Below are 23,643 nucleotides of genomic sequence, written 5' to 3'. Positions count from 1 at the left end.
CAGAGAAATAGCGTAATATTTTTCCCTTCCTCTCTCTCTACAACTGGTGAGAAACTCTCCATAGAAGAGGAGATTAATCTCTCCAGTCCAACTAGCATTGGTGGAGGCTCGATCTACACTTGTGGACCAATAATAGAGGAGCAACAATTGGGGCTCTAATCTCCGCAAGAAGGTTGAAGAAAGCTTGGGATTCCACGCATCAAAGGTTAATTCTAAACTATTATGTGCTCCTTTATTTGTGTATGCATGAGATCCTGTTTAGGTACGTATGAATGAGATTCATGAAATTCTGCTCTTAGATTACCTTAAAACCTTACAATAGGAGACACCTAAATACGTATTTGATACACGAAAAAACCATGTTAATCCGTTTGGAGTTTGGACACCATGGCACAAATCGTCATGTCCTACCTTGACATGGTTTTTGCCGATCATTAGACACGCCATATTTACAATTTATAGGCTTTTTTTTTTTAATGGTTTAAAATTCTAGTGTATTTATTCTCTTACAAAAAATCATACTCTCTCTGTCTCTCTTCACTACTAATTCTTCTCTTCATTATTGTCTTTAACTTCTTATTTGCTTGTTTTAAGTAACTTGAATGTGTGAATACTCCGTACCATTTTAGAAGTAATTTACTAAAGGAAAGGTCAAACAAATATAAGCAAATTTATTTGTACAAAGTTCAAGTTCACATCAATAATCAATTAGTAAATTTTATTGACAAGTGAATTCACAATCATTTATTTTTGTAAAGAAACTAATGGATAAGTAAATTAATTACGGAGTACTAATTTCCTTCCAAATAAAATTACTACACATTTATTTTCTTCTACTATATTCTTCCCATGTTCTTGGCGGTGGTGCTAGGGCTTGTCACACAGCATCAGCTTTGCAGGCAAAATTATAGGTGTGTCTTTTTCATCATATCCTTATGTATACTGATTGTTCTACTCTTTTTGCTCTTATTGTTTGGTTCGTGTTCGGTTCCCGTTTCTTCGAAATGGTTGTTTTGCGATATTCAGTCTGTTGTTTTGAAGCTTACCGTTTGCATTGTTAGAAAGGTTCCTCTTGTTTGGATTAGCCCGGCTCATTGGTTGACTACTAATGCACGCCGTCGTCAATTTTTGAATTTACTTTTATGTCTTGTTATTTTGTTTTTAGCTCTTTTTGTCCAAAAAAAAAAAATATATTTCGTATGACTCTTAGTTATCCAAATTTTACTACCTATCATACTATTGCTAGATCCATGATTGTTGTAAATTAATTGTATACTAGATGAAAAACCATGCGATGCACGATTTTTCATACATATATCTCACAGAAAAGATATTTTCCTATATACTCTAAGTTTTTTTTTTTTTTTTTAATTTTTTATTATAATTATTTGATTTATTTTACAATTTAATAATTTCAGACAAAAAAACAAAAAAAAACAAATAATAATTTAATCAAAATGATATTGCCAATTACAAAAGTATAATTTTTTTTAATGTAATTTATAATGCGAATTTATTTATTGTTGTTTTGTATTTTATTCGTTGTTGTTAGTTATATGACAATAATATGATATCTTAAAAAAAAAAAAAATTGTAAATATGATATTTCATTGATTACATATTAGGATAAAATCTTTAATGTGAAAAGATAATAATTTTTTATTTTTAAAATAATTTAAATCCTAAATCATTATTCGTTGCTTTTTACACTTGAAACTAAACTCTCAAATCTATATATCATTTTGTATATTTTTTGTGATCTCTTGATCTCTAACAAATTATCTGTCTTTTCAATTTTTTAGACATAAAATGTTTAAAGAAGGTAAAGTTTTTTATTGCGTTGTAAGTTTTAAATTTTTTTTTATGAAAAAAACATCTTATTAATCGGGTATTTAGATAAAATCATTAATTTCATAAGATAATTTTTATTGTTTTTATTAATTTAAATCCTAATATCCCACGGTTTTTCTTTTACTCCGTATCAACTTTATACAATGAAAAATTAATAAAGTAACCCCAAAACTATAGGGTTAAAATAAAGACGGTGGGAGTAATAGTAAAAGATATGACTTTATAAATTTTTAAATAGTTAAATGAAATATATACTCTATATACTACCAAGAGTGTTGCACTACTAAAATTAATCTAATTGAATAAAATTAAATCTTTATAATAAAAACTTAGAGTATATAGGAAAATATCTTTTCTTGAGATATATGTATGACAATTCGTGCATCACACAGTATTATTTTAACCAATTAAAAGTTAGATTTGTATTTTATTTTAGAATTAAAAAATTCACTTGCCACATAAGCAAAAGTGACGAATGAAATTTTAAATTTTTGCCACGTAGGTAAAAACGACGAATAAAGATTTATTATTTAAATTATTTTAAAAGGAGAGCATTCGGCGCGCCACGTAAGAAAAGGTATTGTTTCGACCAATAAGAAGAAAGATTTGTATTTTATTTTTGAATTAAAAAATTATGTCGCCACCTAGATAAAAGTAACGAATTAGATTTGATATATCTAAAATTTTAATGCCACGTAGATTATAATCCACGAATTAAATTATTTTAATGAAAAAAAATAAAGTAAAAATATAGGAAAAGATAAATTTATTAATTCACTACTACGAGTATAAATCCAAAAAAAAAATATACTAAGAAATATTTAAATGATAAACGCTTATAATAAAATTTGATACCTATCATTACAAGATAAATTTTGATAGTATTTATGATAAGAAATACAAATTGTTCGTTAATTATAATTAAATTAAAATTTGTGATACCTACCATTATAAATTAACACATCATACGACACAAACAAAATTTCGTATCAATAAAAAACCCCATCAAGCGAATTTTGTGTTAGTTTTTGGTCATCAATGGCCGGGTAATTTTTAGCTTAATTTTTGAAATCCTATGTTTAGATTAGTATTTCTAATTATTACTTACATTGTATTAATTTGGGATACTCAACGATTATATGTTTATGTTTTATTTACTAAATGTTTTTTTACATGCAGATCTAACACATAATACGACACAAATAAAATTTCGTATCAATAAAAAACCCCATCAAGCGAATTTTGTGTTAATCTTAGGTTATCAATGTCCGGGTAATTTTTAAAATTTATGTTTAAATTTATATTTTTAATTATTAGTTACATTGTATTTATTTAGGATACTTAACGATTATTTGTTTATGTAATTGCATATGATTAGATGTTGTATACTTAATATATGGATGGCTTTGGTTATTTTTTGAGATGATGAAAAAATTCCAATGCATAGGTTTGATTTTATATCGCAACAATTTTTCATTTATTGGTAAATATATTGTTTTATTTTATATAAATGTAAAGATTTAATTTATATCAATTTCAGTTTGGCTAACATTTCACGGTTCAATTTATCCATTGATGTAGTAGGTTGGTTGTGGACGAAGTTGGTGATTCTATCGAAATAAAAGATATGGTTAAACAATGAATAATGATTTAGGATTTAAATTATTAAAAATTTATCATTTCACATTAAACATTTCATATAACGGAAAAAAATATCATATTTACAATTTATTTATATTTAATAAATTCATTATAAATTATAGTAAAAAAAAATATTAAACTTTTGTAATTTTGTCTGAAATTATTGAATACAATAAATCAAATAATTAAAAATCTTAGATGAAAAAACCCATAAAATTTCATAAAAATAATTTTTGTAACTAGATCATACTTTTGTTTAGGTGGCAAACGAAATTTTTAATTCCAAAATAAAATAGAAATCTAATTTTTAAGGGAAATTCTCAATGGTAGCCCCGAACTTTTGGCAATTCTCAATGGTAGCCAGTTTTTTAAAAAATTCTCAATGGTAGCCCTGAACGTTTTAAAAAGTTGCTTTCGTAGCGTTTATTAGTAAAAAACGTTAAGGTTCTGTTATTAAGTGGTCATTTCGGTTTGATAGGTTAACTAAAGCTAATTAAGGTTATTTTAAAAGGTCAACTAAGCCTTCTTTCAAAAAAAAAAAAAAAAAAAAAAAAAAAAAAAAAAAAAAAAAAAAAAAAAAAAAAAAGGTTAACTAAGCCTGGGCCACGAACGCAGCAGCAGGCAGCATTCAACGCAGCAGCAAGGTGTAGCAGCAGTCAGCGTAGCAGCGCAACCTTTGCACGCACAGCCACCGCAACCAAAGTAGCCGGAAAACGTCGAGCCACCGCAACCACCGACGTCCCAGTTGAACGTCGCGCAACCCTTGCACGCAACCACCTACGGTGGTGCCGCGATGAAGAAAAAGAACAAAAACGTCCCAAAATTCGAACAGTTTCGAATTAAAATCAGGATTTTCTAGCGTTTGATGTTCGAATTTAATCCCAAAACAAGATTTTGGTATCAATTTTCAATCTTATTGAATTAATTTGATGATTTTCATTCAAAATCAAATTGGGGAAAAAGTTAGGGTTCATAAAAACTTTTGAATCAAACTCTTTGATTTCAAAACGAAAATAACAATTATTTACATGATTTTTCAATTCAAATCAAAAGAAAACAAAGCCCTCAATCAATTTCAACACAACTTGTCGAATTAGAGATCAAAATTTCGATTTTGTTTCCCCTTTGTTCGTTCTGTTTTTTTTTTTTTTTTTTAATTTTATAATTAAACGAATTTAATTAAATATCAAAAAGTTAATTCCAATCAATTAAACAGTCTTAAATGCTGACCAACGTCAAATATTTAACCATAGTTCAAAGTTAACGGAAAGTGAACGGTTTCAAAGTAAATAGGCTACGGAAGCAACTTTTTAAAACGTTCAGGGCTACCATTGAGAATTTTTTAAAAAACTGGCTACCATTGAGAATTGCCAAAAGTTCGGGACTACGATTGAGAATTTCCCAATTTTTAATCGGTCGAAAATATACCTTTGCTTATGTGGCGCGCCAAATGTTCTCGAAAAATGCCTACTTTATTTATATATATATTAGATTAGATTAGATTGTAAATTATTGTATTTTTTAAAAATTTAACTTTTTTGATACGAAAATTTATTTTTTGTTAAACAAATAAAAAAAAAAAAAATTAGTCACCGAGCAAATTAGAAGTTGAAGTTCATCAAAATTTCAAGATTGAAAAACTAGACAACTTTAATTCCACGGTTTCGCCTTTTCACTCCATTATCACGTTAATCCTTTTTCCGGCAGATCGGCGGCGGCGGCATATTCGTTCTTTAGGTATTTCAACATCATTCACTTCTACTTACTCTTAAATATTGTAAAACCCTAATCTAAGCTACTTTACATTTTCTATTCAATTTGCAGTTTTAATTGTGAATTTATGAAATTAAAGTTAGTTCTATTGTTGGGAATTATTAAGCATTGATGATTTTGAACAATTCTGATGGTTGAATAAATTTTAGTATTTGATTTTTCTTTCCTAATTTAGGTCCCTTAATGTTTGATGCACTTGTTATTATTTGTATTGATGTAATGCATTGATTATTGAATGTGTATGAATCTAATAATGTATCTGCTTTCACGCATTCGAGGTTCGGGTCATGGACACTTTGTGATTGATAAAAGTCAGCTTGGCTATGATAATTTAGTGATTTAGCTTAGTGATATAAATAACTGGTTAGTGAATAAAAATTGGCTCACCTTTTAGACCTTTAGTAGTTTGTAGAGCCGTGTGCGTCTCACCTCCCATTGCTTCAAGTTCGAGGAGACGTTCCCCCAATTAAATGATTTATGGCTATTCCATATTTACACAGTTTGTTGAGGAATTTTGTGCTTGGTAAATTTTCTGCGAGTCAATTTGTTCAGTCATTGTATACCATATGTTTAAAATGTAGTATGGTGTATGTATTTATCCTTATCCAACTCAATTGGGGCAGGTCACAATACGAAAGAAAGTAGACATGGATATGGTTGAGGGAAGATCGATGAATGGGCAGAAGAAGGGAATTTCGGAATCAAAGAGGAAGATGGGTAGCTTAAGTGAGGTTTTGGGGAGGGAGAAGTCTAGGAGAATTGTGGTGCCAATTGGTGGTGAGTCAAAAATCGATGAAAGGAAACGAGGAAAGAGTGGTGTAGTGGAGGAACTGGATGGAGAGAAGTCAAAAAATGGCTGTAGAAAGCAACATAGCAGTGGGGTTTCAGAAGAATCAGAGACGGAACTGACTTTGGCGGAGATTAAAATGGGGGCATTGAAGAAGAAGTTGAAAGGGAAGAAGAAAGTTAATATTAGGGAGGAGAGAGCGGTGTTGGAGGAGAAGAAGAAGAGGCAGCTAATGTTGATCGAGAATCGGTATATGGAAGTAATGACTGTTGAGGATTCAGACTTTTATGATTTTGATGAGGATAGAGTTGAGAGGAGCTTCAAGAAGGGCCAAGTTTGGGCAATATATGATGATGATGATGGGATGCCTAGGCATTATGGGGTGATAGATGAGGTTGTCTCATTGAATCCATTTGAGGTGAAAATGAGCTGGTTGGACTTTCAGAATGATGGGGATGAGAGGCTGACATCTTGGGAGAAAATGGGATTTCATATATCTTGTGGAGTCTTTGTGGTGGCTAGGAAGGATACTACAAATTTATTGAATATCTTTTCACATTTAGTTAAATGCGAAAGAGCAGCCAAAAAGTTGTACAGGATATACCCTACAAAGGGTTCGATTTGGGCTCTTTACAATGAAAGAGCATTGGATGTAGGGGGCAAGGAATCTTTTAGTAAGGATAAGCGATGTTATGACATTGTTGTGTTTTTAACAAGTTACAGTGAAGTGCATGGATTAAGTATGGCATACCTTGAAAAGGTTAATGGTTTCAGAGCAGTTTTTAAGAGGCGAGAGATTGGGTGTGATGCTATTAGATGGCTTGACAAAGGTGACTTCAGGCTCTTCTCACATCAGATTCCTGCTAGAAAGCTTTCTGAAGAGGAAGCTCCTAATATTTCTGGCTGTTGTTGGGAGCTTGATCCTGCTTCACTCCCACCAGCTTTAGTCACAATTTGTCGGAGAAAATGAAGTTTTTTTGTGATCTAATGCAATGCCATTCTTGTGTTAATGGTAGTAACTAGTATTGGGTTGTATTTGGCAGTTGTGGATCTTTTTCACCTTTTTGATACTTTAATCTCATTGGAAATTAGAATTTTATCTTAAGTTGATGCTCTTTGTTCAAGTGTTGAATAGTTTATGCTTAATCTTGTCTGCTTTCTTAGCCTAAGTTGGCGATGGGCTATTTAAATTACAGAATAATGTCACAATTTGTAAATCACTGAATGTTAAAATATATTATAATCAGTATTTGCTTTGGGATGGAAGAAACTTTATACAGTATATCATTTGCTCATGGTGGATTTGGAAGAGGATATAGTGTTTCACATGTAGATGGACAAAATTTGAACAAAGGTCTGTTATATTCTTTTCAACTGGTTTTTAAAAATTTGGATGATTAAATCTTCCAACAGTTCCTGGTTTCTACTGTAGGTTAGCAAGAGTGCAGGACAGAGTGATCTTTGTTTCAGCTCGAAATATGATGTTCATGTGTTGTGCACAAGTTTGAGAATATTGAGGTATAAAATTGATAATAGAGTATTGTAGTATAATAAGAGTTGTGCTCTTTTCCCTTTAAAGAAAAATAATACAGTTAAGTTTATCACATTTTTACTTACTGTGTGTGGCTTCAACATTAGTAACACCTTTACTTGTCTGTGTTTGTTCCAAGATTATCAAATGATTTAAATTCTTGAACTGTAAGTGCTTTTAGTTTGCTATTGTCAATTGCTTGTTTAGCCTGATTCATCTATGAATTACATCTCTTGTCAAGTTTGGGAAGTTTTAGCTTCAAGTTTATGATAATTTCATTTATTTAAGGAGTAAAGGAGGGTTCTCAACTGTTCCCTTTCCCAGGTACACACATTGCAGATTTTGGGGAAATTAATTAGTACACATACTCTATTTACTTTGGTAGAGATGCAGAAGTTGGGGGATTTCAAGCTTCCGAACTTCTTCAACTACCCACCATACTTCACGTAATTTCTTCTCCCAAGTCATGTTGAATTATCTATTTCAAGCATGCCCACTATATAAAAGTCCTACTATTTCTCTTCTAACTAATGTTTACGTCCTTGTAATAATTTTATTAAAATGCTTTCTTACATATGTTTGTTGGATGATTCTAGATTGCAGCCAGTTAGGGACACTCGAGAGAAGCAGATACAACTCTGGAAGGAGCTAATTCTTGAATTTTGCAGAAGTCAGAAGATATTTGTTATCTCTCTTGAAGAAGACTTCTCTTTATTCTCAAATCCAACTATTGAGAGTAAGGTCCTCTGGTCCTCATTTGCTACATTCTTTCTTTCTTTTTCTTTTTTTTTTTTTTAAAAAAAAAAAAAAAAAAAAAAAAAAAATTGATTTTAAGTTTGTGGGTCATGCCACAGTTCTAGTTCTTCAGTATTTTCAGCTTCTAGAGTACACCACTCGTTACTTTTATTCAAGTCTTTCTGAGACTTTCTCAAGCTTCCAATGCCCTTTCTTTATTACTTTGTAACTTGTTTCCATAATAACCTTTTATTTTCTTGCCTGCTTTACATGTTATTTTGCTAAATGAAAGTTGATAAATTGCTTATTTTGCTTTGTTTCTTCATCCATTTTGAATATTTTGGTTGAATCATTTGTACTTTGTATTAATTATGATGAATATGTTAAATCTTGCTAATTTTTGCTCAGTGTTGAGAGCACGAGGTTATTTCCTTGTTTGATTTTATATGCTGGGCATGCTGCTGAGAATGGCTTATTTTCCTAGAGGCATAACAATGAGAGATTAATATAATTTTTCTTTAAGAGCTTAACTAACAAATTTTTTGGTTAGCATTTTTCTTGTTGTCCATGTAAATGTAAATGTTCCAAATTGCCCTTTCATGTCAAGTTAATTATCCTTACTTTATAATTTGGTGAGCTCACCTCATTATGTTTCTTCCATTTTTGGTCTAACATTAACAAATAAAAATTACTAATTCTCATTTATTTGTTTGTGCAGGATCTCTCAGCCATGAAGCTAAGGAAGCATTTTTGTCAGCATTAGTTGCCGAAGGTTCTACTACTGATGCTATATTAAAATAACAACTGTTTTGAGTGAGTGTTTATTGATGTATCTCAAGTTTTACATCTTACTTTATAGGACGCGTTGAATGGATGGACAAAGGTCATAAAAAATGTCTTGTTCTTTGGCATAGGATTCAGGATTGGGCAGACATAATCCTAAATTTTGTCAGTAAACTTTTTTCGTTATTTTCTCTCTGTTATCTACTCATTTTCTTCAAATTTTGTAAACAGTATGTGCGTCCTTTTATTTCAGGTTAAGAATAATGGGTTGGAAGATAGTGTCATGACTGTTGAAGAGCTGCGTAGCGGTGTTGAATCTAGGGGAACTGGTAAAGAATGCTTGATTTTCTATTTTTGCTCATAGGGGATGAACCACATTAGTGAACTCAATTAGACTATAGTTCTTTGAATGATCACAAATTCTAGGCCGAACTCGCGTAGTGTGAACAAGTTTATTTGATCAAAATGATAGGTTGCAAAATTTTTTGGTTCATAAATCTTATCCTCTTTGCTTTTAAGATAAATTTTTGAGCAATTCCTTTGATCTCTTTGTCAGAGCTTCATGGGATTGACCGCACCGTTCTGATGCGAGCTCTGAAGGTTCTAGAAAACAAAGGAAAGCTTGCAATATTTAAAGGAACTTCTACTGACGATGATGGTGTAAAATTTTCTGTGTAGCTTCTATAAAAAGGGAGTGGGAATGTTATCATACTGTCAAAATATGCTGCTCTGTGAAATTTTGATTGATGATATGAATTTTACGTTTTCAATATTCAAGAATTGAAGTGTTATAGTGAATATATTTATTATGGAGTATAATACAAGGGGTACTGTTTTTAGACAATTTTGTTGTCGCTCTTTCTTGCTATCTTGCCTTCCTCTCAATTCCGTATTGTTGTCAACGATGTCGTTGAAATATTGTTGTTTTTGAAATAATACTCAAGAATGTAATGTATTGTGAACATAGGAATTCTATTACGTAGTAGGAAATATGTTGCTTGTATACAATTATTAAAGCGCTAAATCCAGAAACAACACAAGGTGACAAGGGTAGCAGTTTTACTTTTGCTTGGCCTAATACTTGTATTCCTAACATAAGTTTATACTAAAAACAGTTACTAGAAAAACTGACCTCTATAAATATGCTGCACAGGCCAATTTTGTTAAAGAGCTAAGGCGTTCGTTTAAAAGCATCAGTATGACTGTATTATACATGTCTCTCTACATTTTCGTGAATTCTAAAAGAATATAAGTATGGTACATGTCTCTTCAGATAATAGTTATTTCAAGGAAATTTTCATTTTTACCACCTTCAAATAATGACTTTGTCGAATTTACCACCTCCAAAAAAAAAACATTTACTTTACCACCTCATAAAAAAATTAAACATCAGTTTTACCACCTCATCTGAGCTCAGGTGACGGAAAACGCTTGTGGGGCCCAGCATAACGGCTAGTTTTTGATTTTTTCCCAAATTTCTCTCGATTTCCCTTTTATTTAAACCTAGTTCTTCATTTGTACACCAAATTCTTGCAGATTGGAGATTAATTTTTGCGATTTTCTTCACAAATCAGTATTTTTGGGCAACCTTAACAATCCCAAACCCTCTAATTATCAAACAATCAATTGAACTCCTCGACAACAAGCATAAAAAAGGTAAGCCATTGTCGTTAATTCTCTAGCAATTTTCGTGATTTCAGTTGTAATTTTTTGGCAATTCGTTGCGTGATTATGTTGCATTTGCTAAGAGTAATTGAAATTGGGCGTTTTGTGAGGTCAATTAAACCCCAATTTCAATTAAAATACTTAGGGTTCATGTAAGATTAAATTAGATTGGGGTTTTTTGTTATGTGAATTGGCTACTGAAATTAGGGTTATATTATGGTGATTGTGTTCAAATACAATTAATTTCATTCTTGTTCTTACTGAATTTCAGAAGGGAATGTCTTCAGTTAGCATGTCACCCTCAAAGGAGAAAAAATGCCAATGTGGAGTTCCAATGTCTAGGCTGACTGCTTGGACTAGGGAGAACCCTGGACGCAAGTTTAGGACCTGCAAATTCTATGATCCTGTGACTGAGTCAAGGGGGTGTAAAGCTTTTGAGTGGGTGGATCAACCAGATGGAACACCTTGGCAAACAGAGGTGATTAACAACTTGCTGCTGGACAAGAAACTAATGAAGGGAGAGCTGAATGACATGAAGAGGGAAGTTGATGATGTTAGTGGACAAAGGAGGTGCTTGCTCAATGAGATTGACAGCTTGAAGATGAAATGCAAAGCTCTTAGCTCAGACAGGAAGAAGATGATCAAGGAAGTGCATGGCAGCAATGCAACAACAAAGAAAATGCTCACAGTACATGCTATTGTTGTGTTTTGTTGTTTTGGTTTGGTACTGGCTATGTATTTTAGATCTTAGGTTCATTTAGGAATGCTTAGAAACAAAAAAAATCCCCAACTTATGTTGTGTTTTGTTGAATTATTATGTGTGGATGTTGGGATGACATTTCTTGTACTACTTTTAACTAAATCAATGAGAAATGGAACTTTTTGGTAGAAACATATCACATTTCGTATTAGTACTTGCAACACAATGTTTTTAATTGTTTTACATTGGCTGAGACAAAAGTTAAGGCACCTTTGTGCAAAATCATTGTTCAACTATCATTGTTCAACTACCAAATAAACTTGGCTGTCTATTACAAAATACTAATGAGTAGACCTAGGGTCACAGTTGATTGAGATCCTTGTCCTTCTTGCTTGTCATTACATGAAGCTTGGACCTGGTCTGTATTTTGACTTTGGGAGGAGTAGTTGTTGGCACTCTTGTGGGCTGACTCAGGCTCCTGTTGCTCCTGGTAACAGGCTGAGTTGGCAAAGGCTCTGTTCTTGTTGCAGGCTGGCTTGACACAGCAGTTGCAGGTGCAGCATTACTTGACCCAGCCTGTGCTGTTGTTGGAGGCTGATATTGTGGCAACTTCAGTGCAGCCTGCAATCACAGTATGACAAGACTCAGAAACAAAGCCACTAAATACACTCAAGTCACAAAATACACAAAATACCTGTCTTGCTGCTTTCTCTTCACTTTTCTTTCTCTGTTCTTTAAGCCAAGGAGTCTGCATCTGTGGCCTCCCACCCTTTGGATTTGTTGCAGGTGGGTTAGGCTGTTCTGGTGCTGCTTCAGCCTGGCATGTTTTGGCAAAGTGGCCAAACCCACCACAGTTCTTGCATTGTTTCTTCACCTTTGGCTTCTTGCCCTCAGGTGCTGCAGAAGTGCCCTCCCCTGGTTCAAGCTTTCTCTTTTTTGCCTTAGGTCTTCCTGGCTGCACTTTCAGCATAGGTGGCAAAGGCTGTCTGAGCTTGACCTTTTCCCAATTCTTAGGGCCAGGCATTGGCTGTATTGGGTTCTCATATGCAGCCAAGTATGTCACCCTATAGTAATGTGGGTGCACATACAACTCAGGATCATCCCTTTTGTCCATTATGCAAGCAAATGCATGGACACAAGGTATTCCTGTCAACTCCCATCTATAACAAGTGCATTTTCTCTCTTGTAGATCCACAATGCACTGATCATCCTTGTATTTCACCTCATAAATTTCATTCCTTGAAGCTGTAACCTCACATGTCATGTCATACTTCTCCAACCCATCAAAGACTTTGTTGACAAATGGGGTTAGTAAACCTTCCCAAGACTTTGCTGCCTCCCATTTGTCATTACTCCTCTTCATCATATATCTTCTAAGCCATTCCATTTGAGTTAGAATAGGCTTGTCTCTGGCATCTCTAATCACTGCATTAAATGTCTCACACATGTTGTTTAACAACATGTTAGACTTGCAGTTTGTAGAGAAAGCATGCCTTGACCAGTGCTGGGGGTCAATGTTTGACAGCCACTGGTATGCTTCTTCATCCAAAAAATTGATATTTTCCATAGCAACTTCAAACTCAAACTGATACAACCACACACATGACAACCATTCAACACAACATAGACACATGGCATACAGTTTTCACAAAATAGAAAGACATGCAAATATGTGCAAAACTAAATGTTCCTAGCATACATTATAGTTCACCATAAAACTGACATAAAAGAACCTAAATAGAAGCTTACCAGAGTGCTTGCCCTAGCAGCAGCCCTGAACAATTCCTTGAAAGTTGCACCATGAAATTTCAGTTTGAAATTTGACCAAATATGCCTCACACAAAATCTGAGCTCAGCTTTGGGGGCCACATCTGCAAATGCTTCTATGAGACCCTACACACAAGGCAAAACTGACAAGTTAGTGTACAGAAAATTCAAATAAAGCAAAGTAATTTAAACACAAACACAACCCACTTACTTTCTGTCTGTCAGACATAAAAGTCAAGCCATCTCCTTGGTCATACACACAAAGTGCCTTGAGCAAGCTCTCCAGAAACCAGCACCAGCTGTCCTTGTTCTCAATCTCTGCAGTTGCCCAAACAATTGGGAAGATGGCATTATTGCCATCTTTTCCAACTGCAACCAAGATCTGCCTAGGGTATGCCCCTTTTAGATGGCACCCATCCACCCCAATTACTGGTCTGCAACCAGAAATGAATCCATCCCTAAGTGCAGCTAAGCACACAAACATCCTCATAAAAATTGGTCTTTCAATTTGATTAATATCATCCACCACCACATTACACTCACTCCCTGGGTTCCATTTCAGCAGTGCCTTCCCATAGTCCCAAACCTTTGAGTATTGCTCTGATGAAGAGCCATATATTATAAGCTTTGCCCTGCTTCTAGCCAACCAAGCCTTGGAGTATGTAATTTTGATCCCCAAGTCATTCAAGGCCCTGTCCTGAATCTGTTTAATCTTCCATCTGGGGTTTCCCCTGAACTCCTCCAAGTACCTGTCAGCAAGGAGCTCTGATGTCACCTTGTTGTTCATTTTACTCCTAACACACCTATGCTTCAGCCTTAGTGTCTTAATTTGCAAGCCTCTGATTTCACAAGCCTTGTTGCATAAAACTTGAACCTACACCTAACACCCTTACTACATGTACACTTCACTATCCTACAATTGTTCTTGTTATACACACACTTGCATTTCCTTTTGCAATATGTTGTTAGCCTCTTTGAATCATTGTGAAGAAGGTAATACTCATACCTATTTTCAATTGCATGTTGTCTCAAAGCTTTTCTCATTGTTTGCACATCACTGAACCTTTGACCAACTACAAATTTGATAGCCCTTTCAAAGTCTGTCTCAGGGTTAAACCAAGTAACACTACCCTGATCATCATCTGAATCACCTTCCACACTCTTTAGCTCATCAGAATCACAAGCCGCCTCCTCTTCAACCCTCACTTCAATTTTCTGTAGATTTCTTTCTATGTCAAACCCTGTGTCCTCATCATCACTTTGATCCCCTCCTTCAGTAACTCCCCTCAAACTGCCTTTCACCTCATTGTTAATATGGTCTAAATTTTTCTTCAACCACTGTTCATCATCATCAGAGTATAAGTCCTCCTCTCCCTCATCAACTTCTAACTCAATATCACTCAACTCAGAATCAGAAGACTCTGTATCACCATCCTCATCACTAAACACATCACTGTCATCCCTTAAGCTCCTCACTCATTCTTTTATTTTTCTCACTAAAGTAGCAAAATTTCCAGTCTCATCCCCCACCTTAGCCTTACCCTTATCTGCAGCAGTGAGTTTACCCTTCCCTTTATGTGTATTAGCATTCACATTCTCTGCCCTAGGAAGCCTCTCCTCAGCCTCTCTGTCACGTATAACAATGCCTTTTAACCTAGGGCTTCTCCTAAATGGCTCTTCTTCAGTGGGCTTACTAAGTTCTGGGCTGGGTTTATATACTTTAGGCCCACCAAACCTCTTTTTCAGTTCTTTCCTTTGTGCAGGGGTTAGCTCATTCCCAGCTATACATTTGAAGGGTGTTTTGTTAGTCCCTTCAATTGGCTCATGACTGGTAACATACATCTCACATGCCCCCTCTTTGTTCACAGACTCTAGGAAACCATTCACCTCACCATCAACAAGCTCCCTTTTACCATTCACCCAAGACTTGCCCTTTTGTTTATACCAGCAACTAAACCCCCTAGGAACCTTCACATTCACATACACAAACCCATGTATAGCTGCTTGCCTCAAAAAGTGTACATCTATCTTATTTTTTTCCACTTTTCTCATCCAATAAACCCACCCACCATCCCAAGTTAACACCCTCCTATTTTTACCAGCTAAAGAAGGTATAAAGGCACCCCCTACTGTAATTTTTAAGTCCACTGTGTCCATTCTGTAACAACACCAACAAAAGCACACACAACAATAACCAATTTCAGTAATTACAGTAAACAACAACAACCAATTCACCAATTACAGCAAGTAAAAGCAATTCACATTGACTATGCACTAAATTAACAGTAAACAAGTAAATCTAATTAACTAATTATTTAACAAATGCACACTTTAATTCAGTCAAAGATTCGCATAATTAGGGTTTATAATACTTTAATTCACAGATTCCCAAAAAAGGCATACTTTACCCCAATTGACAACCATAAATCCAACGAAATGTACTAATAAAGGGTTTAAAGTACCTCTTGTAGTCAGGAATCTCGATTTCTGTCAGCAAATTACCAAGCTTTTGGTCCCCTCACCCTGTGGAAGATGACAAGAGAAGCTGATGTGTTGCAATTTTCTGGTACCAGCTCGATTTCAACCACCCAAATTGATCTAGGGTTTCAGTTTTTACAGAGAGAAAGAGAAAAATCAAAGGAGAGAGAAGCAGTTACAGTGAGAATCAAGAAAAATCAAAGGAGAGAGAGACGAAAATTGATGAGGAAGTGAGAAATTTGGTGAGACATTGATTATGGAAGGTGGAAGGTGAGAAAAGGAGGAGACAGAGGGAAATCGATTTTAAAAGAATTAAATTGGAGGGAAGTGACAATTAACTGGGCCCCACAAGCGTTTTCCGTCACCTGAGCTCAGATGAGGTGGTAAAACTGATGTTTAATTTTTTTATGAGGTGGTAAAGTAAATGTTTTTTTTTGGAGGTGGTAAATTCGACAAAGTCATTATTTGAAGGTGGTAAAAATGAAAATACCCTTATTTCAAATAATAAAATAGATTTGATTGTAGCACAAATAGAAGGCTCAAAAGCAATGATGAGCACTGAGCAGTCTCAGTAAAACAAATGCATCAACTAGGCAACTCTAGAAGGAAACTACCAAAAAATCAAAATTTTGGAGACATTTACAACTAGTACAAGGCAAAACATTCCACAGTACTACACAATATGGCTTCAGGCGTATGATGGAGCTAGACACTCATCAACCATATCTACAAGGTTTGGATTTTCCAAAGCAGCTGCTACGCGCTCCTTGTCATTCAGCTGTTTATTAACTGCACAAACAGAAGCAATAGTGTTACAGAAATACAGAGTATGCAAGCAACCCAACTACCCAAGGAACAAAAATCTGTGAGGAAGTGCGGTGGCTCTGCAATTTTCCATCTATCATCAGGCTATCATGAAAGGGCATTCAAACAGACCCCCAATTCCCAAAATATTATGCTGGTAACAAAATCACCAATCTCTAATACAGACATACAGTACATACCTGCAGCTTCAGTGGCATGGGTCCCTGGAGCCACTCTAATGTCCACCTGGCAATTGACATAAGCCAAACGTATAAATGACTAACAGATGTAATTTCACCAAAAAGACAAACATAGTTTAAGGTGAATCAGGAACAATCTGATCTCATTACTCTCACAAACGACGGAAAAGAAAAGAATGCATCAACAAAAGGATATTATATCTCCTTTAAAAAACTAACGACAAAAAGAAAAAATTGGGAAGTGATACTAATACATAATCATGAATATTTTAGAACCAGCATAGGAAAATCTAAGCCTACTTAAGAGTTTGGAGTTCGAACTTGATATTATCAGAGATCGCATGCCCTAACCAACCCTTTAATCTGATACTATCCAGCACATGGACAAGTTATATAATCTGAGAGGGTTTCATCGTTTTTTCTCCACCAGTTTAAAATGACCATCTAATTATATATGTAGGTATACATCTATAAGTAAGACTAATTAAGTGGCGGATCTTGGGACAAAAAGTTAGGGGGCCAAGGTTTGATCCTCCAACTTTTTGCTCAAAAAAATAACAATACTTAACCACTATGCCACAACTTTTTATATGCAGTTATTAAACATCATATTACTTGTAACCAAAACATAGATCCTGACCGCCATAACCAAGATCCGCCCCTGGATCAAAAGACCACCAAACACAGAGTATCTATATTTCCTATGCATGCCATCAAATTTCAGCAAAAGGACCTAAAGTAGGCTATCTATGATATATTGATATTACAGTCCATGGGTATCCCTGGGAAAGGGGAGGGGTCATACCAAATCATAAACAACTATGATGCCAACTAGAAATATAAAGCCACTAATCATAATGTCCCCTTTGCCAACTGAGCATTTTATTTTATTCATGCATTTTTAATCAAAGTAAGCTGACAACACTAAATCCTAAAGAAAGTAAGCACACAATCCCAATGTGGTTTAAATCTCCTTGCATCCATCCCAATAAAACCAAATCCTTCTGTATATTGGATAAATTCAGTTCCCTCATCACAGCAGAGTATTATATGTTTATGCAATTACACCTGTCCTTGAACCTCTTGTACCCCATTCTCACAAAATCACAATCACAAAGAATTACCTCTCACTAACTCTAGAAATAATACTAGAGAAACATAATACATTGGTGTTCTTCAAAATTACGGTTCATTAAAAGGAAAATAGAAATTTCAGCCCTAAGGACCTTTTTCCAACTCACAAGCATGATTATTAAGTCAACCACAGGTGGTAAACAACTCCTCCCTTATTCAGCGGAAACAAGATTCCATCAAGTCAAACTTATAGCCACCAGACCAATCACTTCGCTCCTTAATTAGCCCTTCTACTTCTAACTAGCAGGTGTCACAACCTCACAGATCTTTGCCGTGCCCTTGGAGTAGGGGAAGCTTAATTGAAAATTGTTTAAGCTAAATTGAGTGAATGTGGATATATACTTATATTAGCTGCAGTACAGCTGTACAGATAAGACTCTGATCCTATGGCGGTCTACTCAGGTCCCACTAGCTGAGAACTCTAAATATTGGAATGAGAGTTCTGTCACAACCTACGACTCTACTAGTACTTCCTTGGTCGATTAAGTTTATAATACATGATTCTACACAAAACAAGTGAAAACCAATTGTATCCTATACAACTGACAATCTAACATTCATTAAAGTTTCAGATAAATCAAACTATACTTGATAGCTACAAAACTATGATCAGGGTGTGTGATTTGAGGATTAAGGTCAAAGAAATAAAATACACCATCCAAGAAGCCACAATTGCTTAGATAGTAATGAGATAAACAAACACTAGGAGAAAAAAGTACAAAGAGTGATACGTAATTTAATAGTTACATTTCAGTCAGGGATCTTGATTTGGTGTGCTTTTATAGTAATATAGTTATTATGTTTCAAGTATTTCTCCATATACCTTGGAGAGTTGGAGCATATGCCCTGCCTCAAATAGGATCACATATTGAGTAGTATTGCACTGTTGCATGATGAGATTTATTGAATTGACTTACTCCTATTTCAAGCCTTACCAACATAGATGCTGGATTCTCCTATTCTCAATCTGTATTTTTGCACCCCAACCTCATACCACGTTATTTGTTGCCCACTAAGGAATCCTTATTAACATATTCAAATTCATGATTTTCTTACTAGTGCGTTAAAAGATAACTAACAAACCATTCATATTTCAGTTCACTATCCATCTTATACAAAATCACATAAAATAAAAGTTTCTCCGATAGGACAAGCTTATCGAGAAGCACCTAAGAAAAATGACCACAAATGCCAGAAATAATAATTGACTCGTGCAAATGCTCATACCTTGTAACGCGAAGGCAAACTGCGCATAAGTTTCACCCTCAAACAGAGACCAATAACTGTTGCCATACTACAATGTTCAACTGTTGGTGTGAATGTTACTCTGCAATAAGAAGATAAATATAGAACCAAATCATTTACTTGGAAAAATAAAAGAAAGACTACCCAGGCAGAAGTTAAACAAATAACACGTATTCTGTATTCATCCTTACCGAACATGACTACGTTTATCATCAATTTCAACAGATTCTTCTGTTAGCACTTTCAGCTCTTCGAGCGAATATGGATGCTCTGGATCTTTTATGTCTCTAATATGATGTAAAAGCACAGTTAAGTTAAACAAAAATGATATGAATGGCTGCCATCTTGTCAATCCTTTAGATTTACGTATTAGATCAACGCCTAGACTATGGACCCGAATGCACAAATTTGCATAGATTTACAAATTACTAAATTATACAAATATAAACGCCTTACTTATATAACTCAAAACTGTTGAATCAACGAAACCCTCGATTTTGACACCAATATAGCATCATGATCAAAAAACAAGTATACAATTAAACTAGTAATCTCAACAGCAATATAAACAAGCTCAAAGTGCTCAAGACCAATAATTGGCAATACCCACCTCAATTTAAAACCTAAAAAAAAAAATCATAAAATGATTAAAATCAACTAAAACCCCATGATTTTAACCTAATCTAGCATAATGGGCAAATTTAATTCCAAGTTCCAAACTTTAAATTTCCCAACAAAAATTAATAAAAGGATATCAAAAATCTCAAGCTCATCAATAGGTTCAACCGCATACTCATCGCCGACATCGGAAGGTTGGTTGCGAACCCGACGTTCTGACTTCTCGTAAACCGTAGGATTTGCATTTATCAACCCATTTACCATCTTGCTTAATTTGTTGAAATTCTAACCTGCCCACAATTCAATTATAAAACTTTAGAATATAAACATATATTAATTATATATACTTATTAGTATATGATACAAAAATGGACGCGCAAAATCATTTCTTGTTAATCTGAAGAGAGAGTAGTGGGGGATTTCGAACTTCACCTTGTTGCTGCTGCTGCTGAGTGAAGAAGGATGATGAATTTTTGAGGAAATTAAGGTGGTTTATGAAGGGGTTTCTTGTTTTTCTTTTTCGTAGAAAATTTTGTTTATTTTAGGTGAAATTTTTGAGGTGAAAGAACTCAAAGAAGAACCGGCAATCTCAATTAATTTTAAATTATCTCTTTGACAATTGACACAAGTAATAATAATTCTAAAATAAATATTGACTAGAAAAATAATTACATATGAATAACGAAAGTTATGTTTGTATGATGTAGACGAGATTCAATCTCCCTTGGGTATAAGTATCACCCTCAAGATTTTAACAAATAAACTACTCATAATTAACAGTTTTACACCCACTAATAAATTGATACTCTGTATTGTTTTGAAAGCCCTTGACACGACACCAAGCTTAGAATTATTGCATTTCTTTTTTTGTTTTTTTGTTTTGATATCAATAACTAATTAACGAGTTCATTCACATATAACAAATGATAAAAAGTGTGAGATCGGTAAAGTGGTGGTTTGGTTTTGACCAAAACAAGAAGGCATATTGAGGAGGGTGATACATTACAAAAATGGGATTGACACTTAATTATGAGAAAACCTGGTCTAGAGAGATGAACAGGAACATTGGAAGGGACCATTGACAAAACATAGAGGAAGATGCACTTGGTGTATCAACAAGATTTCTTAACCCACCAAAAATATGATCACTGTTTGCAGCCATGTATAGAGCAGTATGGTTAATATCAGAAGTCTTGCTCAGAGTCAAGCGAAGCATGCTTTACCTCCAAACTAGAAGCATGGGCATATCGTATTACAAATATGGGAAAAAGAAAGGAGAAGGGGGGGGGGGGGTGTGGTGAGGGAAATACACCTGTTCTTAGGCATATCTTGTACAAATCTCTCGCTTATATATCACATTACATTCCACCACAAGATAAACAAGTGAAGAAGTCTGCTTACATAACATTCAACAAGATTACAAGAAGACATCAGCCTAATGTGAGAGTTAGCAAGAGCCTCAGATTTTTTTTTTTTTTTTTTTTTGAGGGATAGCAAGAGCTAAGATACATATGAGTACAATGTTAATTTGTGAAGCATCCCAAATATAACGATTTGCCAAGATAATACATGGAAATATTTTCCATGTATCAGAAAATTCTTCAGAGATTCAGGAACTTGAACTTTGTAAAGAAAGTTGCAGACCAAATTGCACATTGCTTTGCTTCTCTTCTACTGTATCATGATTTCAGAACTTCAGTAACAGATGCAGATCAAGTCAGTTCTTCAGCGCTCACTGGCTCATGCAGCTGCAAGTGCAAAGAGATGTGTTAAATTGGAACCATGTATGAAGATCAAGGAGTTGAAGTAATTAGGAACAAATATTTACTAAATCATAAATTGAGAAGCCTTCATGTTTGAAACCACAAGCCATAGTGGCAAAGACCAACCAATAGAACTGAAAATTTCAACAAAGAAATACTTGTATGCAAAATTACTGGACCTTCTCCAAGCACCTTACAATGTGAGAAGCTTAATCTAGAAAGACAGTTGTCAAACAATGAACTTACCGCCTTAGCAACAGCAAACCAATGAAATACTTGTATGCAAAATTACTTGACCTTCTCCAAGCACTTTACAATGTGAGAAGCTTAATCTAGAAAGACAGTTGTCAAACAATGAACTTACCGCCTTAGCAACAGCAAACCAATGAAACACACGCATAGAGGCATCATCTTGGGAAGGAAGACTATCATGGTTCCAAAATGTCATATTTCCACATTTAGCTAGCGTCTCCCAATGGTTTTCACTGCTGTTGGAAGAAATTTCGGGAGCTTTCCCTGTTCCCGCTGTTTTCTTAGTCTTATCTTTATTAGAGTTCTTCTTTCCTATTATAAAGCCTGAAGATCAATCATATAACATACATCATCAAATAAAAAAATCTCTACAAATAGTAACTCTTGTAAAAGCGAAACCCACACTAAATTATCCTCACTTAACTGTACTCCAAATAAGGTGATGGATATCAGTTCTAATCAAGCACTCTAACAGATTTGGATTTACTACGTATAATAATAGTCTGGTAATTACAGAGAGTAATACATGTAAGATTATAATTGTTGGAATGATTTTTAATATGTCAAAGATACCGGGCACAGCCAAAACGGTTACGCAAATTTTATGCCACAAAAACTTATTCAAAATTGAACCACTTAAGCTATGCACTCAACTACAATAACAACTTTCCCACCCATAAAATGATGTGGTATAAAATAGCAAAAGACATCGACAACGAAGCATGAGAACTCCCAAAACACGAGTCATATCAATATATCATGTTACATAGCATAAATAATCCCCCAACTATAAATTTTACATAAAAAGGGGTCCAAATTGAACTATCACAATTCAATTATATGCAGATTTTGACCACCTTACATTACATAAAACATACCACCAATTTGGCAATTTATCAAAAAGACTATACTTTTAACATAATCATCAAATTACTGGAAGTAAAATGTAAAGATAGAAGCTAGAAAGAGGGAGCAAATACCAGAATAACCCTCAGGAAGAGGAACAGTAAACCCTTGCAAATTCCTGCCCCTATAAAATGCTTCTTTCAATTCTAAACCACCATCAACTTCAATCCCTACAAAATTCAACAAAACCCCATTATTTAAGAATTAAAAATAAACTAAATCAAAACAATAAGGATAGTCCAAATTTAAAATAAATAAATAAATAAAAATTGGGGGAAAATAGAAATTACCGGAAGATTTGGGTTTGAAATAATTAGAGACGTCGGAGGGACCATTGGATTTGATGCAACATGGAAGTTGATGAACATCTACTGTTTGTTGTTGTTGTTGAGGAGGAGAGAGAATGACAGTTCCAGAACTTCCTATTAGTGCTGCACTTCCTCCGCCATTGTTGCTCTCCATTTGCAGATAGCGGCTGCAATAGCAATATTGCCTCCCAATTCCCGCCCTCCTTTATTTATTGCAATTGCAATAGCAATTAGCAATATTACCGCCCATTTCCCCTCCCTTTCGGCCTTTCTGGTCTTTCTTAAGGGTTGTTTGGTTGTTAAATTGTACTTTTACTTAAGAAAAAAAAAAAGGACTAATATCATCTCTTAATCTCACAATCTCACACCAAGGATATAACAATAGAAATATGTCATGATAGCAAAAATGTTGTTGTAGGGATGATAGCAAAAATGTTGTTGTAGGGATGTGTTTCGATTAAGGTCATTTTAGTTTATTTCACCTTATTTCATCACCTTATTACTTACATAGTATTTTAGATCAGATTAAAAAATTAAGTTTAAATTAAAAAAAAAAGTTCTACCTTATTGTTTTATGTGCAATTTTTTATTGCTGAATTTCGTAAATAAAAAAATTATGAAAATTACATGCTAAGAAAACACGCGTTATTACGAATCTAGCAAGACCAAAAATTCAAGGATCGATCAAATTAAACAAATAGA

General features: G+C 34.3%; 6 protein-coding genes across 10 annotated transcripts; 2 read left to right on the top strand and 4 right to left on the bottom strand.

The window, feature by feature from the left end:
- The first annotated feature begins 4,994 nt into the window (after positions 1 to 4,994).
- On the top strand, positions 4,995 to 9,945 carry LOC110732627 (vacuolar protein sorting-associated protein 25-like). 5 transcript variants are annotated; one of them, XM_021912593.1, is made up of 9 exons: positions 5,024 to 5,229; positions 7,320 to 7,406; positions 7,485 to 7,570; positions 7,908 to 8,029; positions 8,180 to 8,319; positions 9,037 to 9,090; positions 9,178 to 9,266; positions 9,355 to 9,430; positions 9,658 to 9,945. In XM_021912593.1, the coding sequence occupies exons 4-9, from the start codon at positions 7,971 to 7,973 to the stop codon at positions 9,777 to 9,779; spliced, it is 540 nt and encodes a 179-aa protein (XP_021768285.1). In that variant the 5' UTR covers positions 5,024 to 5,229; positions 7,320 to 7,406; positions 7,485 to 7,570; positions 7,908 to 7,970; the 3' UTR covers positions 9,780 to 9,945. The 5 variants fall into 5 exon arrangements, with proteins under 5 accessions (XP_021768283.1, XP_021768285.1, XP_021768286.1 ...); XM_021912594.1 differs by having other exon boundaries at positions 7,300 to 7,406; XM_021912595.1 differs by lacking the exon at positions 7,320 to 7,406.
- Positions 9,946 to 11,058: 1,113 nt separating this feature from the next.
- Positions 11,059 to 11,517, top strand: LOC110732197. The gene has a single exon (XM_021912119.1). It carries the CDS (start codon positions 11,059 to 11,061, stop codon positions 11,515 to 11,517), a length of 459 nt encoding a protein of 152 aa, XP_021767811.1.
- Positions 11,518 to 11,700: 183 nt separating this feature from the next.
- LOC110732623 lies at positions 11,701 to 13,042 on the bottom strand. Its single transcript, XM_021912587.1, has 2 exons — positions 12,161 to 13,042; positions 11,701 to 12,087 (listed from the first exon to the last, which is right to left on the bottom strand). The coding sequence occupies exons 1-2, from the start codon at positions 13,031 to 13,033 to the stop codon at positions 11,827 to 11,829; spliced, it is 1,134 nt and encodes a 377-aa protein (XP_021768279.1). The 5' UTR covers positions 13,034 to 13,042; the 3' UTR covers positions 11,701 to 11,826.
- A 52-nt stretch (positions 13,043 to 13,094) lies between these two features.
- LOC110732624 lies at positions 13,095 to 16,156 on the bottom strand. Its single transcript, XM_021912588.1, has 3 exons — positions 15,696 to 16,156; positions 13,445 to 15,391; positions 13,095 to 13,359 (listed from the first exon to the last, which is right to left on the bottom strand). Exons 2-3 carry the CDS (start codon positions 14,018 to 14,020, stop codon positions 13,174 to 13,176), a joined length of 762 nt encoding a protein of 253 aa, XP_021768280.1. The 5' UTR covers positions 14,021 to 15,391; positions 15,696 to 16,156; the 3' UTR covers positions 13,095 to 13,173.
- A 42-nt stretch (positions 16,157 to 16,198) lies between these two features.
- On the bottom strand, positions 16,199 to 20,301 carry LOC110732626 (protein AE7-like). The gene is made up of 6 exons (XM_021912590.1): positions 20,145 to 20,301; positions 19,850 to 20,002; positions 19,286 to 19,391; positions 19,077 to 19,176; positions 16,716 to 16,761; positions 16,199 to 16,500 (listed from the first exon to the last, which is right to left on the bottom strand). Exons 2-6 carry the CDS (start codon positions 19,974 to 19,976, stop codon positions 16,400 to 16,402), a joined length of 480 nt encoding a protein of 159 aa, XP_021768282.1. The 5' UTR covers positions 19,977 to 20,002; positions 20,145 to 20,301; the 3' UTR covers positions 16,199 to 16,399.
- A 795-nt stretch (positions 20,302 to 21,096) lies between these two features.
- Positions 21,097 to 23,293, bottom strand: LOC110732625 (ribonuclease H2 subunit C-like). Its single transcript, XM_021912589.1, has 4 exons — positions 22,924 to 23,293; positions 22,708 to 22,803; positions 21,840 to 22,051; positions 21,097 to 21,460 (listed from the first exon to the last, which is right to left on the bottom strand). Exons 1-4 carry the CDS (start codon positions 23,093 to 23,095, stop codon positions 21,425 to 21,427), a joined length of 516 nt encoding a protein of 171 aa, XP_021768281.1. The 5' UTR covers positions 23,096 to 23,293; the 3' UTR covers positions 21,097 to 21,424.
- Between the last annotated feature and the right edge of the window lie 350 nt (positions 23,294 to 23,643).

Source organism: Chenopodium quinoa, unplaced genomic scaffold (assembly GCF_001683475.1).
Source record: "Chenopodium quinoa cultivar QQ74 unplaced genomic scaffold, ASM168347v1, whole genome shotgun sequence".
In the NCBI taxonomy this organism is placed as follows: Eukaryota; Viridiplantae; Streptophyta; class Magnoliopsida; order Caryophyllales; family Amaranthaceae; genus Chenopodium; species Chenopodium quinoa.
This window is presented reverse-complemented; position numbering and strand designations above follow the sequence as displayed.

Excerpts from the sequence above, each read along its gene's own strand:
- LOC110732627 (XM_021912591.1), top strand. The coding sequence starts at position 5,913 with ATGGATATGGTTGAGGGAAGATCGATGAATGGGCAGAAGAAGGGAATT.
- LOC110732197 (XM_021912119.1), top strand. The coding sequence starts at position 11,059 with ATGTCACCCTCAAAGGAGAAAAAATGCCAATGTGGAGTTCCAATGTCT.
- LOC110732623 (XM_021912587.1), bottom strand. The coding sequence starts at position 13,033 with ATGGAAAATATCAATTTTTTGGATGAAGAAGCATACCAGTGGCTGTCA. Across the intron at positions 12,088-12,160 it reads AAGAGAAAGCAGCAAGACAG|GCTGCACTGAAGTTGCCACA; the intron begins GTATTTTGTGTA and ends CTGTGATTGCAG.
- LOC110732624 (XM_021912588.1), bottom strand. The coding sequence starts at position 14,020 with ATGAACAACAAGGTGACATCAGAGCTCCTTGCTGACAGGTACTTGGAG. Across the intron at positions 13,360-13,444 it reads TTATGTCTGACAGACAGAAA|GGTCTCATAGAAGCATTTGC; the intron begins GTAAGTGGGTTG and ends CCTTGTGTGTAG.
- LOC110732626 (XM_021912590.1), bottom strand. The coding sequence starts at position 19,976 with ATGGTAAATGGGTTGATAAATGCAAATCCTACGGTTTACGAGAAGTCA. Across the intron at positions 16,762-19,076 it reads GTTTGCCTTCGCGTTACAAG|GTGGACATTAGAGTGGCTCC; the intron begins GTATGAGCATTT and ends GTCAATTGCCAG. Across the intron at positions 16,501-16,715 it reads CCATGCCACTGAAGCTGCAG|TTAATAAACAGCTGAATGAC; the intron begins GTATGTACTGTA and ends CTGTTTGTGCAG.
- LOC110732625 (XM_021912589.1), bottom strand. The coding sequence starts at position 23,095 with ATGGAGAGCAACAATGGCGGAGGAAGTGCAGCACTAATAGGAAGTTCT. Across the intron at positions 22,804-22,923 it reads TTTCAAACCCAAATCTTCCG|GGATTGAAGTTGATGGTGGT; the intron begins GTAATTTCTATT and ends TGAATTTTGTAG. Across the intron at positions 22,052-22,707 it reads TCTTCCTGAGGGTTATTCTG|GCTTTATAATAGGAAAGAAG; the intron begins GTATTTGCTCCC and ends ATTGATCTTCAG.